This window comes from Poecile atricapillus, chromosome 6 (assembly GCF_030490865.1).
Source record: "Poecile atricapillus isolate bPoeAtr1 chromosome 6, bPoeAtr1.hap1, whole genome shotgun sequence".
NCBI lineage: Eukaryota > Metazoa > Chordata > Aves > Passeriformes > Paridae > Poecile > Poecile atricapillus.
In genome coordinates this window covers 19,359,701-19,377,363 of record NC_081254.1, presented here as the reverse complement: position 1 = coordinate 19,377,363, position 17,663 = coordinate 19,359,701, and the positions used below count along the sequence as shown (strand labels likewise).

The window sequence follows — 17,663 nt, the reverse complement described above, 5'->3', positions numbered from 1 at the left end:
CACACACAGTGGAAGTTCTCACTAAATGTAATGGAAATGAAGCAAGCAAAAGTCAACTTGCAGGATACGTAGAAGAGCCCCAAGAGATAGGATAAAAGTCTTGGGATTATTTAGGTCATTTGAAACATTCCTGGATAAGGCATCTAGCCACACACAGTGAAGAAAAACTTCTGCTCGCCACTTGAGAAGGGACACCCAAAGGATCAACCCATATTCCCTATGCAGGAGTGGTTTCCACCAGAACATGACTGGTGAAGCATTCAGCTATCCCAGAGCATTACCCAGCGGTTGGCAATGTAGCCAAATGCAGGCAGAGCAATACTGAGGGCTCCTTGCAGGCTCCCGAAACAGTATTGGGAAGTTTGGCTCATCATCAGCCCCTGATGCGAGTTCCTTCCCTTGCCCAAGCAGACTGCTGATTAACTAGGAATTAAGCTGGCATGAGACAAGAGCTTGTTGATGTCTCTATAAAGCTTTAGCTGATAGACAAAAATAACTTTCATGTTGTCTATTCTGCTTCATCTTCTGCAAATATGCCTGGTTTTGCCAGACTGTCGGCCAAGGTTCTACCCATACTGTAGTTTTCTGCTTGTCCTCAAAAGGAGGAGATATGCAGCCAGCTTGTGCTCCCTTACTCACACATCCATGTTCAGCCATGTGCTGGCTCACACTCACATGTGCCCCACACATTCCCAGTGGTGACTCAGACACCTGCAGGTGTGTTCACATGTAAGAATCCCCAGGCTGCCTGAATGTGGGCATCCACCAAGTGTTCACAAGGGAAACTATATCGTCACATAGGTACACACACATTCTCACTCACTCTCAGACATAATTGTACCCATATAAATGTGTGGGCATGTTTTACGATGCCTTCACTCACAGAGATCCATTCCATCTCCTATTCATTCACCACCCAAGCATTCACATGCAGCACAGCACAGATACCCTATGCAAAGCCCATTCCCTTTAGACATGCTAAGACAAATCAATACTTACTCACATGCAAGACATGCATGCAACATGCATATTTGAACATGCTTGCAGAGATTGCAAATACACTGCAAACCTACAGAAAGAAATATTTTAAGTCATGTTCATTTATGTGTGTGCAAAGCAGCCTCGCTGAGAAATTAACTGCTGGCATTTCTAAAAGGAAAAGAGTTGCTCTTTACTAAAGATCAAGCTCTTTTTCTCTTTGCAGTTCATCACTGGGTTAGAAACATGGAGCAGTCCCTAACTGCAGATATTTGTTACCATAATGAGCATTAAAGATTCCTCACAAACCAGTCGAAGAGAAAAAAATTCTGCCCTATTCCCTGTGCCCACCACTGCTGCTTGGACTACAGCAGTAGCAGATCCCAGGTGAGGGATTGGGAGCCCACAGTGAGCTGTACAGAGTGACCTTACAGCCAGTACCTGAATCCCTTCCCATGCAGCACGATAGATGATGACACTGGTGGGGCCTGGACGAGCAATATCTGCTTGCACTCTCTCTTTCCCTCTGCACAGCTCTGTGCCTCCACCTTCCTGGCAAACACACAGAGCTTTCCTCTCTGGACTCACCAGCAGGCACCCATTTCTGGCCAGCCTCCGCAGAGTGACGGTGCTGATCTGTGCAAGAGCTAAAACAGGCGGCTGAGGCAGGGTGAAGACATAATGGTCTCTGACACACACATAGTCAACTCAATCACTGATGTGAACTTGAATTCTCACCTGCATAGAAGAATATTTTCCACTCTCCAAAGGTGCTAGCTCATCAGTGATCTTTCCAAGGGGAATTTTTCATACTTTTTTGAAAGTATATTTTCTTTACTAGTCAGTGACCTGCTAGTAATGGAAAAGCAACATGCATGAACTTACTTGTTTCAGAATTATGTCCTTTCTTCCCTTTTCCCTAAGTCTGCCCCAAGAAGTACGAGGTGCGAGGTCCAAAACTGCTACCACTTACACAGAAGACACTTTGGCAGATCTGTCTCCAAATCACTTCAGCAGTCACAAGCTAGCTTCAAACTGTGTATAATTTTTTTCAGAAGAGAAGCAGTGAGTTTAAGGAAAAAGAAAATTATTATGAGGAAAAACTCCACTGTATTTTTGTTGTTAAAATGAAGACATTCAAGTTAACTTTGTTTCATGTGCCAAAGCAAACACACGGGGGCTACTGTCCCAGACTAAGAGAACACCAAATTTAAGTCAAGGCTTACAAATTTTCATATGGGTTTTTGGCCATAAAGGCTTGTACAACAGCAAACATGGTCATAGCAGAAAAGCATCTAGCAATACAGTCTTGGAGTATTCTCAAAAGCTTCAGGAAAAAAAAGGTACTGGCACTAAGATATCCTAACACAGGTGTTAAGTAGGAGAAGAGATAGTAAAAATAAGTTTATAGACTCTATAAGGAATAATCAGAGACTACAGAGGTTTTGATCCAAAAAAAGTATCCAAATAGTAAAGGGAAGGAGAAGGGGAAAGGGAATTTTCTAAATTCTCCATCAAATTTTGTCTGACCAAGAATCTTTTACTGATCCTGAGAACAGGTTTTGAATATTGATTTCACAGGCAACAGAAGAGGGACACATCTTAACTGCCAACATTTCACAAAGTATTAAACTCTTATCTTGCAAGTATTTATTGAGCTCTCATGGTGAAAAAAACACTGAGGAGTATAGGCTTTTAGATAATCTTTCTAATTCTTGGCTGCAGCCAGGATACAAACAAACAGTATCAAGAACCTCAAGTAATCCCTTGATGGAGCCTTCTGTTAGCAACATCAACTCTGAAAAAGAATGCAAACCTCAAGAAGGAGTGTGGAGAGCTGCAGTAGCTCTGTGGGATAAGCAAGGACATCTGTGAGGGAAGAACAAGGGCCAGCTGTGCACTCAGGGAGAACAAGCCAGGGGCTGAGGGCAGCCCCAGCACAGGCACACAGTGGTGGGGCAGGATTGCACAGTGCCTGAGCACAGCAGGCACAGCTGGGAGCTGCCAGCAGGCTCCATCAGCAGGGTCAGACAGGACTGGAAAAAACGCTGCAACACGGGCCCAAAGACCATGCAAAAGTCGCAGGTGACAGACACAACTGGAGTTAAACCATAGGAGATGTGTGAGGGGGGCAGCCAGGGAACAAGCTACCTACAATGCAAGGCCAAAGTCTATCCAAAGGGTCGGGAGAACAGGTCCACCTACTGCATAAACAAAGCAAGGCCCAGCTCTGAGCTTAAACAGACCTCCTGGGCCTCAGCCCATGGGCCAGAGGGTGTGGGGCATCTGGAGGCTACAGGTGAGGCTGCTCAGAGCATTGAAGTCCACTGGGACCTTTGACACCATTTCTCAGGAGAGGGTACTTTGTCCCAGTAGGATGCAAGCAGCCTAACAGGCAAGCCCTGCTCAGAGCAGAGTGCTCTATAGCCCGTGCCACTTCACAGACATCCCAGGAAAGAGCATCCAAGAGCTGCCAGAGTGCTTCTGCCAAGAGAAGCTGCTTCTCTGTGGGGTTCAGGAAACCTGGTGGGACCTGCTGGTCTCTAGACTAAAGAAGATCAAACCTGCTCTTGATTTTGTCCAAGCTTGAGGAGGAAACTTAAACATTTTGTTTGATAGTTCTTTACCACATTAGCAATAACCTGGTTCCCAGATTTGCTGCTCTTTTTCTCTGTGCCTTCCATTTACCTTTGCCTTTGCTTCTCACCAATAACATAGAAACACTGTACCTGTTTTTCCTATTTATCTGCCCCATGCTAACTTCAAAAAGCATTTCTGAAAAGCATTCCATAAGGCTCTCAGATAGGTGCTTTGAAGAAAAATTCTTTCCTTAATGAAGATTTTAGAGCAAAGACTAGTCTGTATCTTTGTCTTCCAAGGTGACACCAGAGTATTAACTAGCTAAATAATGACATTTCTGTTAAAATAATCTAGCCTACCTGCACCATTTTAATTTTTAAGAGAAACTTGCATCTGTTGGACTTGTTCACCTCTAAAAAAAAATAAAGGTAAAAAAGGAATATTATAACTGAAAAATATTTTTTAAAAAATTAAGGGGTTTTTTTTTGTGTGTGTTTTGGTTTCAGGTTATTCTTTAACACTGGACCATATGAATTTATGTGATTACTCAGCTGTAGATTTTTAAGAGAAAAATTATACTCAGAAATTACTAGTAATCTTGTTGTGTGTTTTTAAAGAAGAAAAATGTTTTGATGGGTAAAATACACAAGATTCCCACTGACATCCCCAAACCCTGTATCAGTCATGAATCAGTTATAGCTTGAGATAAGAACAAATTTACAAACTTTATATCCTTCTCATTTTATTACTAAGGTTTCAGCTAGGCTTTTCCTCGAGCTGTATTAGTTGAAAATACATCAAAGCCGAGAGTTGCATTTTATCACTTGACTGCAGGAGATGGGACTGAGACAAATTGCTGTTAGGGTGATCTTGGGGACAGTATTCCATGAGCTGTCAGGGCAGCTTCTGAAGGTAGCTGGTAGGTAAGGCTGAGAGGCAGCCCTCACACATGCCCTGCAATGAACGCAAAAACTCCTCCAGTATTTCACTGACACAAGACTCAGGCTGAGCTGGAGACAAAGTTCTTAAATTCTAGCGACCAAGGGAAATAACAGCATCCAATTCTTGCTCAAAATGCAGCCCCTCAGCTAACAGGTGCTCAGTTCATTGCTACCGCATGATTCCTTCTTCTGCTGGCTGATGATCATTTCTGCTTGCAAGTCTGATTCATTTTTAAGGTCATCTAGAAGTTGGGGAGCTTGTGGGATGGGGGGAGGTGATTTCCAGCTTTATTTACATCCAAGGGGATTTATTTAACTGGAAGTCCATCTAAGTGCATTTTCTGAACATGTACCACTTCTAGATGCATCTCAGACTACTCAGCAAAACAAACAGCTAGGACTTGGGCACCTCCAGCCCAGCTGAGGTCAACAGAAACCAGAGAGCCAGTTGAGCTCGACTGACTGACACCAGCAGGACTTGCTCTAAAGCTGCTGCTCTGTGGAGCATCTCAATCAACCCACAGACAGAATTATGGAAGAAGAGGGAAAATAAGTGCCTAACTTTGCCTTTTTGTGGGCAGCCCTGAGAGGGCCTCCTGCTCCCACCTGCAGCACAGCCAGCTTCCAGGCTGTCAGCAGAATACAGCAGCAAAGGAGGGGTTGTGGAGCAGAGGGACCAAAGCTGGGCAGGCTACAGCACCCATCCCCAATGAAGTGACCAGGGCTGGGCCATCACCACCCCTGGCCCACCTCCAGCTCTGCCAGAGGCACACCCAAGGAGCACAGCAGGGGGCAGGGGCTGGAGACTCCCAAGGCATCACCCCCTCCCCGAAAAGGGAAACTGAAATAAAAGGCAGAGGGAGCCTTGTGTGTGTTTTTATTATTATTATTTCTGATTAAAGAGGAATTCATTTCATCTTTGCCTCCTGCCAGGGGCTGAGGTGCCGCCATTGAGGTTAACGGTGCGGAAGAATACAAAAAAATTTCATTGAGGAGGATTATAAAAGTTACTAGCTGGAACATTAACAGAAGAGTAACTTGTAAAAAATGCAATATTACAATATTCACAAGGACGGTAGAGCGTGGTAAAGCTATAAAATTCAACATTAAAATCTTCTACAGCCTAGATAACCTAGTTAACAAACATTGTATTGGAACTACTTTTTTTCCGCGGTGTCGAGGTGCTCGGGGCCGGGGGCGGCGGGGCCGGGGGCGGCGGGGCCGGGCCGGGGCAGAGCCGCTCCGCGCTGCCGCTCCCCCGGCGTGAGCAGCGCATCTGCGGAGGGGACGCACGAAGGCGTGGAGCCGGCGCCGCTCCAGCCCCTGATTCAGCACTGATGAACTTTATGTCATTAGCAAAGCGTGGGAAGTGATTTGTCTCATCCAAACCCGCAAACAGGAAGCACGGATTCGTGTCGTTTGTCACCAGCACCTAATGCCCACACAAATAACAGCCAATATCTTTCCCTGCGCTGACGGAATTCTCCAAGGGGGAGGGGGGCAAGAATAAACCAAAATAAAAAACACCAAAAAAAAAAAACCCAAAAAACCCCACCAACCACATACACACAAAAAACCCCAAAAACCCCACAAAACCCAAAAGAACAAAAGCCCAGGAAAAAAAACCCCAAACCCCCACCAAAGTGGCGAGGATCAGATATTATTATTACTATTGCTATTACTATTATTATTGTTACTAATATTCTGCTCCTAATAATGGTCTCATGCAGTGACATCAACCTCAAAGATTAACCGATGCCATTCTCCCAAAATCGGCAGAGAGAGTTTCAATCTTTAGAGACTCCTGCATCAGGCAAAACTTCTTTCTCTTGAAAGAAGTAGGGACGCATTTCCCCTTGTTGTGTGTTATTTTAATGTTGTTTGTCGCCGCATCCTTCTCCCCCCACCCCCTTCGCTCTGCGTCCTCTGTTCTGGGGGCTGCGGAGTCGCGGGAAGCAGATAGTGTGAAAGGGCCGGGAGAGAGGGAGAGGGAGCGAGAATTGCTCTGAGCGACTGCGGAGTGGAATTCAGTTCCCTGGGGAGTTAGCAGACAGTTTGTGGAGATGTTACTCCAGAGTTTCAGACTATGATAAATATGATAATTTGTATAAAATTTGAATGGGTTCTTGTTTTCAGGGAGAATGCCTCCGATGATGAATGTTCATGATTTTCAGATAGATGGCTGATAAAAAGTGTATTGAATTGTTGAAAGCGATTTTAATTTTAATTCTCTACCTGCAGATGTCTGATAATAATAATGTCTCCTAATAAAATAGGAAGGTGTCAGTTTAAGCAGCAGTATTTCGCTTCACTTCATCCTTCCCATCCCCAGACTGTGGCAACATTAACCTCTTCTTATAAAAAGGCACATAAAATTATTATAATTACAGAGTTATTAATTTTAAAAAGAGGGTTAGCAGGATTTTTTATTATTATTAATAGAGCTCGCAGAGAACCCCTGCAAGTAAATCCCCGTGTGAAATGATGGATCCGATTGCTAATTCTATTATTAGGTATTGCCTAGGAATTGCCTTTCGGGTTTTTAATTAGAGTAATTGAAACTAGAAGAGGCGGGGCTGATTATTTTTATTTTTTCCCCTTTGTTATTATTTAAAAGTCATTGATAATGCTCCCTGCATTCAGATATCGTCTTCAGAAGGAGACTTACAACAAAGCAACAAAGGGAAAACAGACAGATCCGCGGGTCTGGAGCTTGAAACTCCCTAGCCAGCAGTGTGCGTGTATTAGGTTAATTGGGTTTTGTGGGTCTGGGGGGTCTCTGAAACTATCCCCAACCCAGCTCTTACTGCCTCTGAGCTGGGCTGATATTTCATGTGTTAAAAAAAAAAAGAAAAAAAAAAGAAAAAAAAAAAACCCACAACAACAACAACAACTCTGGTAACATGAAATCAATGACCTGGCAGTTACACTCTAATTAGCGCCTCCTGCGAAGCAGCCCAAAGCCAGCCCAGGAAAGCCGCACACAGGCACCGCACGCCGGGGAGCGGAGGCAGGCGCGTCCTCGGCGGGCTGCGGCTCTCCGTGCCGGGGGCAGCCTGGCTCCCGGCCGAGCCTTCCCCGCTGCTCCTGCCACCCGCCCTCCGCTCCCCCAGCGCGGCGCGGAGCGGAGCGGGCTCGGCCGAGGAGCGGGGACCGGCCCCGCTCGGATCCCTGTGGGGCGGCCGCCCAGAAGCCCCCGGCTTCCCTCTCGCTTGCCCGAGCTATTTTTCTCTCGCCCTGAAAAGAGCAGACAATATTGTCCATTCATCAGAAAGGCAGGAATTTGGTGCTTCTGGTTGACTCCGAGACGGGTAATTCAGGGAGAAATGAAAGCTGGATAAATGACTCGGTAGTGTGAATTAGTACGGAGGGTGCAAGCCGCCTGGCAGAGAAGTGCGATTTTATAAACAACGGCATCATCTGGCAAAAGGGTAAAGAACTGTGCAGAGCTCACAGCTTTTCTAAAGCATCACATTGATATTTTATAAATGGAGAAGAGGGGGGAGAGAGATACATGTGATATATGTTCATAAGCACAAGCTATGCAAGCACAAGGGATCATTCCCGTTCAGATCCCCACACAGGTGCATCTCGCCACGTACTAAATGCTCCCTAGCTGTCTCCAAAAGAAATAGTTATATGCAATAAAATATATATAAATTAAAGTCTCTTCATTTTGATATAAATATTCGGGTTTATATTACACATTTCTTACATATTGCCACGTATTTCTCTCCACAGAGGAATCTATTTTGGATATATGCGCATAGTTGTGAACATAGCATATATACTTATAGTTACACAGGGAATCTGAGAGTTGGCAATACGTCTAGCAACGAGAGTGCTCGTTATGTATATGGTTGCATAAAGGATCGTGTACAGTTACATTAAGTCCCATTAAGACACTGAATGTCAGTCCGCACCGTTTCGCACACGAAATTACAATTACAACTTCCTTACTAAAGAGAAGGAGGAAATTGTCAGAAGCTGGGGTGGTCCGGTCTCCCGGCCTGATGCTTCCGACCTCCTTCCCGATGGGGTGCCATTGGACGTAGGAAACCGGAGATGGGGAGAGGTATTTATTCAGGGCAATTAGAAAGCAGGTACCGCTTCAAAAAATGGATTTATTAAGGGGAAAAGGAGTCGAAATTATTGTTAAAAAAATGTGCATAAACGAGTCTAACAAAGTAGGGAAGCAGAAGCATATTGGCGTGTAAGGTATCACACTGGAACTGCTTCCACTTCAGACCTCGGGATTAATCAAAGAAATCGGTGCGGCTGATGAGGAGTTATTCAGCAGCTGAGCTCTGGAAAACTGCATCCCTGCTTTCTTTATACATTTTATTATTTTCAATTGGTTTGAAAAATTAGAAGTGTTTAGAAAAAAGAAATACACATTTCTTCTTCCAGCGGGCTGGAAAGCTTTGATTTTATCCCCCTCCCCAACCCCTCTCTCTTATCTTTCCTTCCCTTTCTATTTTTTCTCCCTCTCAAGTTTGTGATGGGGACGACAGGGAAGGATGCTTTTGAGTAAGAAATTGAAGCGCCTTTTTGGAGGGCACTTCTCTCCTTCGCCCCACCCTCAGCATTCCAAACTCCTGTTTCCTCCGACAGTGCCAGCCCTGGAAGCCAGCAGCCCGGGCGTTCTGTAACCTCCGACGCCAGGCAGGGAAGAGACAGATCAGGGTTCTTCCTGACAGTTTCCCTTCATTGTGCTTTTAAACCTCCCCCTGGCAGGGCTCGGCAAACGCGTCTTTGTCCGCTTAGGAGTGGCCGTGGCAGGGGGAGGTGAGCGCTTCCCCTTCACACGGACATCCGTCGGTGCCAAAACTTTCTTAGGAAACTTGGAGGAAGACTCGACCTCTGACAATCGGGCAGAGATGACAACTGCCAGCGTTGGCCGCGGCCATTAGCTTTAACTTTCTCTGCTTTCAAAACGAATGGGAAAACTCCTCTTTTCACAACGGCCATCTCCTCAATCGAGTATTCTTAAGCGCAAATCTTAAATGCTGTTGAATCAGAACCTCTGTCTCTTGGCCAGCGGGCAGACAAAGTTGACAGGCTAAAGGGATGGTGGGGAGCGAAAGTTGCCGACACGAGTGGGACGAGGCAGGAGCGGCCGCAGCCCCCCGCACTCACCCGCTGGGGTGTCACTGTCCAGGCACACATGGACCGCTCGGGAAATAATCCCCCGAGAGCGATTCCTATTGATCGCCGGGCGAAGGGCAGCGGATTGCATCTCTCCCCTGACGGTCGGCGACGTGTGACGGTGGAGGGTATAGGGCGGGGAGGGGACTGGGGGAGGGGCAGAGGGAGAGAGGGGAAGAGGGAGTTCTTGGGCCAATTTATCAGTTATTAAAGGACCCATCCTGGACCTACAGAGCTCAGGGGCATTTCTCATCTCAACTCCAAATAGAAAAAAAAAAAAAAAAAAATGTAGTCAGCTATCTTTAATCATTGACTCCAGGGCACATTTCACATCATCTCTCAAATCTGCATTTTTTATGAAGTGGCCAAAACGTGTGCTGTGTGCCTAATTTTCTCTCCCTTACAGGCGTTAATAAGAGTAATGAGAAATCGGCTGGAAATTAACTTGCTTCTGCCCCTGCAGCCTTCTCCCCTCATGAGAGACTGGAACTTTTATCCCCCTCACACACACTTTTATATCAACTGGTTCAGAGCCCGGGGGCTGCCGGGGTTGCGGGGCAAGGGGGGGAGGTGGAGGGAGCTGCCCGCAGCAGAGTTAGGAGACGGACCTGCAAAGTTCCCTTTTCTCTACAGCTCCCAGACCATAACAGAGATTCTTGTCACAAGGACAATGGTTGTGTTCCCGGGAAAAGGTGAAAGGCACACGAGTTACATCTCCCCCGGCTTTTACTCTTCCACCCAATGTTCCCCTCTCAAACCTACTCCAGCCCCCAAAATACTGAAAACTCAGCTCGTTCAAGAGATCAGGGGACCAGGGAAGCAGCGGATGTAGGAGGATATTTATTTTCTATGCTTTAATATACGGAAACACATTATCATTGTTGTCATTATTGTTCCTCTTATAATTACTAGTGCCTGGAGTATTGGAGTTTTCCACCGAGGTTTGGAGTTTTCCACCGACGTGGAAGGACAGGCTGTCAGAGAAGGGAGAGCCACTGTTTCCTCACTTCTTGCACCTTGAGGTCTGTTTTTTGTTGCTCCCGTAGCCATTCCCCAGCACTCGCCCCCGCGCACGGCAAGAGCTGCGGAGCAAGGCAGCCCAGCCGTGCCTCCGCTGGCTCCCTCCCCATCCCGGAGAAAGCCGTGCCCGGGGAAAAGCAGGTTCTTCCCTTTCCTCGACGTGCCGGGGAACTGTTGCTTCTGCGCCGGCTGCGAGCCGCTCCTGCTGCTGCCCCCGGGACCCCCGGGCTGCCGAGGGTGGCCAGGGCTGCAGAGCCGGGAGTTGCCGTCCCCGCACGGGGCGGAGGGGCCAGCCCCCGCTGCCCGCTGCCCTTCGGCCCGACGGGAGGCGCTTGCTCGGGGGCAGCTGCTCACCCTGCTCCGGGGCACCCGCAATGGAAAGTGGAAGTGAACCTAAAAAAGAAAAGTGCGGCGGAAAATAATTCTTTACAGCTCAAAACAGCGTAAAGCTGAGATTTAGGAGCTCCATAAAATGCCAATGGGGAAATCACCTCGGCGCAGGCTGCCATAAATGTTTCAGCTTTTCTGTTCTAATTTTCATGTCTACCAAGTGTTTGACGGCTCTTAAATACCTCTTTATTCTTTACTTCTTTTTCTTTCTTTTATTTTCCCTTTCCTTTTATCCTTTCCTCTCTTATCCTTTCTCTTCCTCTGCCCCCTCATTCACTTCCTTCTGTCCACAAATGCTAGAAAGGTGGGGGGTTTTCCTCTTCTCATATTTTCTATTTTTTCACTCATCCTGTCCATTTATCCATCCATCCATCCATCCATCCATCCATCCATCCATCCCCCTTTCATCATCAAATTAAACATCTGCTTCTTCATTCAGACCTTTTTCTCTAATATTAGTAAAGATCAATGTCTGTCTCTTTGTCTACCCATTCATCCTGATTTCCATCCTCTCACTTAGTTCCAGGCTTCTTTTATTTTCACCTTCTTTTGCACATTGGCACAGGGCATGTTCAGCTGCCACAATCTCTCACAGTTTTTATGCGATCTTCCATTTTCCTTTCCTTTTCTCCAATTCTGGCAACGGCGATTGGAAGCCCCCCGCCTACGTGTCCATCTCCCTCATTTCTATCCTAATCCAAGCTAGGACTTTCCAGATTCCCCAAACCCTCCGGATTCCCCGGGCCCTGAGGACCCAGGCTGTCCCGAAGGACAGGGCGCCCGCAGGCCGTCTGGCTGCCGGGTCCCCTTCCTTGAGATAGAAACTTGTGTTGAACTACCTGGAGAAGGAATAAGAGATCCCACCGACGTCTCCCCAACCCTCGAGAGAGAGCACTGCCGCCCGCCTGCCCCCAGCCCCGCTCAGGGGGTGCGGTAGCCCCGACCCTGAAGGGAAACTTCGCCTGGTTTTGTCAGCCACCACCTCCAACCGGGACCACCAGCCGGGGCCGTGGAAAGGTTCTGGGAAGCGCTTTTCAATCTAAACGTCACCACAGGGCAGCGAAGGATTAACGCTGCCCGGGTGTGGGGCAGCGATCCCTGCCCGGGCCGGGGCCCCGCTCCCGGCAGGGCCGATCTGCACTGCCCCCTCTGGCGGGACGCGCCCGGCCGGGAGCGGGGCGAGGCCGCCCTGCTGCTGGGGCTCCGGGAGCCCCGAGACAGACAAACTGCGCCCTCCTCCCGCCTGCCCCCGAGCCGCTGCGGGAGCTCCCGGCCTGATCTGCGCGGGGAACCTGGCCTCCCGCCGTCGGCTTGGTTTCGTGCCCCGGGCCGCCACCGGCACGCCCGCCCAGCCCTCTCATCCCTGCGCCACGTCCCGGTCGGTAACTTCACGCCAAGGTCCCTGCACCGACGCCGCCTGGCTCAGCTCCCCCTGACTCCGTCCCTCACGCCCACATCCCAGCCCGACCAACAGCCGGGCACCCCTCCGGAGACACCCCAAGGCAGCGAGAGCCCCTGCGGCTGCGTCCCGCGGGCGGACGGGCGGGTTCCACCCCACGGCAAGCCTAACCCACCGCCCCTAGGCATTCACCCCACCCACCCCAAACTTCTCGCAACCCCCTTCCCACTCCGCTGCTCTGACATCAGCTCAGCCACGGGAAAGGCAGCCTTTCCCCGCGCTAGCAGCATCCCTGCAACTTTGGTAGCTCAAAGTACTCCTGATCGTCTCGCAGCCTCTATGGAGAGCCCCTGAACAGGGAAGAGGCTCACTCCTTACCCTGCTTCTCTCACCTCTCCCTTTGTCCTCCCCAGTTCCGCCATCACCATGAAAAAGCACCAGGTGGTCAGCCCAACACTAAGGCAATAGTGCGGGAAAGAGCGGCGGCGGCACAGGACATCCCACAACTCTGAAGTCACCCCGAAACTCCCGGGAAAGGGCTGGATCTGCCCGTGCACGGCTGCCGGCCGGCCGAACCGCAGGGAGCAGCCTCCGAGTGCCGAAGCCCCCGGCCGGGGTCCAGCCTCGCCTCTGTCCTTGCATCTCCCTTGCCCGTTCCTCCGCAGGCCCTGTTTTTAATATCCTCTCCACCCTTCAAAGCACACCCTGCCTCAGAGAAAGGGAGAAATGATGCTGGACAAAGGAAAAGGCACCCCTTCCCTTACAATGCTCTCAACCCAAACAGCCAAGCAGTGTGCATTTCCCCCAGCCATTGGAAATCGTCCCTGCTCCCCGTGTTGCTAGTGTCTGCCCTATTACCTGTTGCACCACTTTCTGTCTCGGACTATGGGGAAAGAGCCTGTCTGCCTCCCTTTTGCACAGCACAGCCCCATCAGGAGTTTATTCCTGAAAGCACTCCGTCCTGCTTTCTTTCCTAAAAGGTGCAGGCAGCCAGAGCCCGAGCCCGCAGCGGAGGAGAGGGGGGATTTTCCCGAGGGCTAGGAGAGGCTGCGGCCAGGGGGAAGCGGCGGCCGGTGCTGGCTGGGAGCAAAGACCCGCGCTCCCTCTGCCTCCGCATTTCCCTGGGAACTTTCTATTACGGAGTTAACCATTAACTGCAGGAAAGCAGGCAATTTTCTTCGGAATGCGAACTATTTCCTTTATCCAGCAGATAGATGTTTGAGGTGATTGATTAATATGGAAATTGATATTAAAATATGTGTCGTAGAACACTTTTCCCGTAGTCACAGTCGCACGGCTACTGCCGCACGGAGGAACAGGCGTCCGGGGCAGGCAACGCACCGAGCTGCTGCCGAGGGTTTTCCTGCTTGGCCAAGAAATGTTTTAATTGTGAAATGCACGCAGATATAGTTATAATAGCTCGAATTAATACATCTGAACAGTGCTGAGCGAAAGGGCACGCTGAGGGCACACAGCAGCACTCACGCGGGAGAAGAAACGCCGGGGGTCCCACCACAGAAGGGGAAGGTGTTTGGATAATGTTTGGCGTCCCCTCGGGAGCAAAGGCGAGGGTGGGCGTCCCACGTGTCGGCAGGGTAAAGAGCAGAGATTCACGTGTATAGAGATGGTGCAGAGCCAAACAGGTACGCTATAACCATTCGTGGGACACCAGTTTGCTGCAAGGGGAGAAAAAAGAGATTTTAACAAGGAAGTCTGTAATTCTAGACTCGCGTTAGATTATACTTCAGCACAGCTTTAAGATAGGAAGAGACGCGTGTCCGTTAAGGTACCCAAAATCGTTCACTCCTTTTATCTGTAGCAGCACCTGCGCTCCTTGGTTAAGGGTCGCAGTCTGGCACCGAAGAGGACTGTTACACACCGGGAAACCGGGAAAAGTCCGGTTCCCGTTTATCCCGGCCCCACCATGTGTTGCTGTTCTCCCTCGGCTAGCCTCGGGCTAATTAACCTGTGCCCCTTTTAATTAAGAGAGGACTCTCTTGGCGGTGCCCCCCGCTCTGCCCGACGGCGCGCAGCCTGCAGGGGCTGAACCCCCGGCCCTGCCGCCCAGCCCGCCCCAAGCCCCCATAGCCCGCAGGGGTGGCTGCCATGGGCACCTGCCCTTCTCGGCCCGCTCGGCTCAGCCTCCTGACGATATTTTTCATGCTTAGTCCCCCCCTTCCCTTCTCTGCCGATTCACACGAACATTTTATAAAGGGAAGGGGAATTTTCCAGATCCTTTTGCTGTTTCCCCCCCTCTTTCCTGGATTTACTCCTCTCCCCCTTGCTCCCTTCCCTTCTGTTTCCTTGCCCCTCGCCCCCCCGCCGCCGTTTGTTTGTCCCAATGCCCGGCCGATCATCGCGGTGTATGAAGTTCTAACTGGTTTGTGTCAGGCAGCTCTCTCTAAGCAGTCTGGCGTGACGGATTAAACATCAACTAGTTAAATAAAAATTAATATCAACTGCCTCCTAACTTCTAATGTCATGTTGTTTATAACTAATGAACTGATTAGGGGATAAACACATCAGGAAGACATTTCTGCTTCCCTGCTCTTTCGAGAGAGATTTGCAGAATTCAAAGTAAATCTCCCAGAGTCCCTTCTGGGTTTCTCCCACACCGGTCTGGGGAGGGAGGACGGGGATTCCGTGGGGTTTGTGGGGTAAGGTCGGAGGAATCTGGTGCATGTGTCAGGGTTAGCTGGACTTATTTAAACATCTCACCGAGGAAGCATTTCAGCGCGGCTGCGAGCAGGGCTCGGGCTGCAGGGAGGTGAGGAACCACTCCAGACAGATCCGGCGGCTGCTGCACACCGGGCTGGAGACGGCGTCTGAGGCAAATACTCCTTGCTGCAATTATTGACTTTTGGTGCCCCATTTTACTATTTAAAATGAAACTTTTTTTTTTTCCTTTGCTTGAAGAGGCAATCGATGATTTTTAAGTGATATGAAGGAAAGTGTTCCCTCCGCCTTCCTTATTTTTACAATTCTCCGCTTGTCTTGGGCGTGCTTTTCACCAGTCTGCGTTGTTAACATTTTCCTAAACACTTTAGAAAAAGAAACACATGCACACACATAACCCCCAACAGCCTCATCTTGGAGAGGTCCCAAGCTTTTAAATACTGTTTGCCCAGCACCGCCGGCTCTGACAAGACAATAATAACAGGGGAAGCTTTTTAAAACCAATTTAGCAAATGCAGAAATGTAATTTTAATGAAGAATCGATAGCAGAATGGTTCATTTTTCCTGGGACTCCTTGTTGGAGCTGAGAGAGACTTTCAATCAATGGGTAGATAGAAGGGGGGAGCAGAAAGAGAGAAAGAAAAATATTCGTTCAGTGATGTCTTTAGCACTGGGAATTTTTCTTCTTTTCTTTAGAGCTTTGTTCTATTTATTATTTATTTATTTTCAGTCGCAAAGCCTCTATCAAAACGTGGTCGCAAGAGCAAGAAAAGAGACGAGTGGATAGATAAATGGAGGGAGGGAAGGAGGGATGGATGGATGGATGGATGGATGGATGGATGGATGGATGGATGGATGGACGGACAGATAAATAATCTCTCTGAGGCAAAAATCTAGGCTCTCACAGAGCTAGACTTCATAGGATTGCCTTCTGTCGCCTCCAAACTAAACGGCGGAATCCCTGTACCCCACCTGCAGTCTGCCCGGACCCCGAGCTGAGAGCTACCAGCTCCCGGGTGGGCTGCGCCACCATCCAGACCAATCCCCCGCCCGTCCCCGACGAGCTCCCCCCTCAGCCCGAGCCCACCGCCTCCCTTTTCAACTTGGAGGAAGTTCCTCCTCTGTCCCACGTCCCCCTCTCCCTTGCCAGCCCCTCTCCGAGCACATTTTTATGGTAATAAGACAACAAATTAATCTGCTGTTACAACAAGACTTCCCTACAGGTAGCCAGCTTGAGGGAGGGGGGCAAGGGGAAGCAGATTCCAAGTCCGGGCGTTGTCCCCCCTCCCGCAGGATCCCCGCGGGACCCCCCAGCCCCTTTCCTCCCTGGCTGCACAGCCCTGGTAGACTGGAGCAGGTGAGCCCCTCTCCAATTTTATAAGCAGCAGCGCTGCATTTGCTTTGATTGTTATTTATTTTCCCCTCCTTTTAGCCTGTCCCGGCTCAGTAGAGCGGCGTTTCTTTCTCTGTGGCTGGCTATTTTTTTTTTTTTTTTTTTTTGGTAGTGGTGGTGCTCTGGTGTGTGTGTGTTGTTATCTAAACCGTTTAGTTTTGGGTGGTTGCGCCTAGATCTCGAAAGTCAGCGGGGGAAAGCAAGACACCCAAGCGGGGAGGAGAGAAACGAAGAAAAGGCCGCGGCGGATCTACTGGCTTGCAGCCGTCCCGGGGAGACGGGCCATTAGGCAGAGGAGCCATGGCTCAGAGCTCAGGGAGAGCAGGTAAGGCGGGGGGGCGCTGAATATTCAGCAGGGAGGGATGAGACCGTCACCCCCAACTCCCTCCTTTGGCAGGAGGCAGCCTGCTTCTACTCTCCTCCACGCACACCCTCCTCGCCTCGCCAGATCCCCCTCTAACACTTGCTATCTCACCTGATAAATACCCCCTTTCCTTATGGGTGTCCGCTCCGGCACCCCTCGAAAAGCTGGGTTCCCACCGTGTTTACCGCGGGAGCTTCCTAAGGAGCCTCAGCGGAGCCCCCAGACGCGAGCGAGAGCCGGGCCGGGCCCCGGTCCCTTCCCTTCCCTTCCCTCCCGGCCCGCTCGGACCGCCGGCGGCCCCGGGCGCTTTGCCTCGCCGCCCTCCAGGCGCCCCGGGCGGCCGAGCCAGCCCCCTCCATCGGCCTTTGTCTATTTGCCCCAATGCCGGAGCTCCCTCCCGTCCGCAGAAAGTTCAGGGCATTTCTTAAACTCTTCCTCTACCGACTCCTTCCCCACCTCGGGAAACTTTGCTGGCCGTGCTGGCTCTGGATCTGCGTTGTCCCGCAGCCCAGCGCCTGGCCCGGGCTTTGCGGGGGCGAAGCGCGGGGCTGAGGCGGGCGGGGGCCGGCACTGCCTCTCCCCCGAGCGGGGGCTGCCCCTGAGCCCCCTAAACCTGCTCCGCCGACGGACGCGTCTCCGGATCGCCCCCGTCTCCCAGTCAGCAATTTTATGATTTGCAAACAAAGCTTCAAACAAACCCCGCCGGAGAGGTTTTCCTCGGCGCTGCCGCTCGCGGTAAAAGCACAATTACGCGGTTTGGTTTCCTCAAATTAA

The 17,663-nt window shown here is 50.0% G+C and overlaps 2 protein-coding genes across 2 annotated transcripts in view; one reads left to right on the top strand and one right to left on the bottom strand.

The window, feature by feature from the left end:
• Positions 1-10,475: 10,475 nt before the first annotated feature.
• On the bottom strand, positions 10,476-12,878 carry LOC131580326 (collagen alpha-1(VII) chain-like). Its single transcript, XM_058841385.1, has 3 exons — positions 12,835-12,878; positions 12,002-12,420; positions 10,476-11,060 (listed from the first exon to the last, which is right to left on the bottom strand). Exons 1-3 carry the CDS (start codon positions 12,876-12,878, stop codon positions 10,651-10,653), a joined length of 873 nt encoding a protein of 290 aa, XP_058697368.1. The 3' UTR covers positions 10,476-10,650.
• A 3,453-nt stretch (positions 12,879-16,331) lies between these two features.
• Positions 16,332-17,663, top strand: part of PAX2 (paired box 2) — a 104,126-nt gene continuing 102,794 nt past the window's right edge. The window contains exons 1-2 of the mRNA XM_058841750.1: positions 16,332-16,489; positions 16,702-16,850. Of these exons, the coding sequence (XP_058697733.1) occupies positions 16,826-16,850 (25 nt within the window). The 5' untranslated portion in view covers positions 16,332-16,489; positions 16,702-16,825. The remainder of the gene's footprint in view (positions 16,490-16,701; positions 16,851-17,663) is intronic.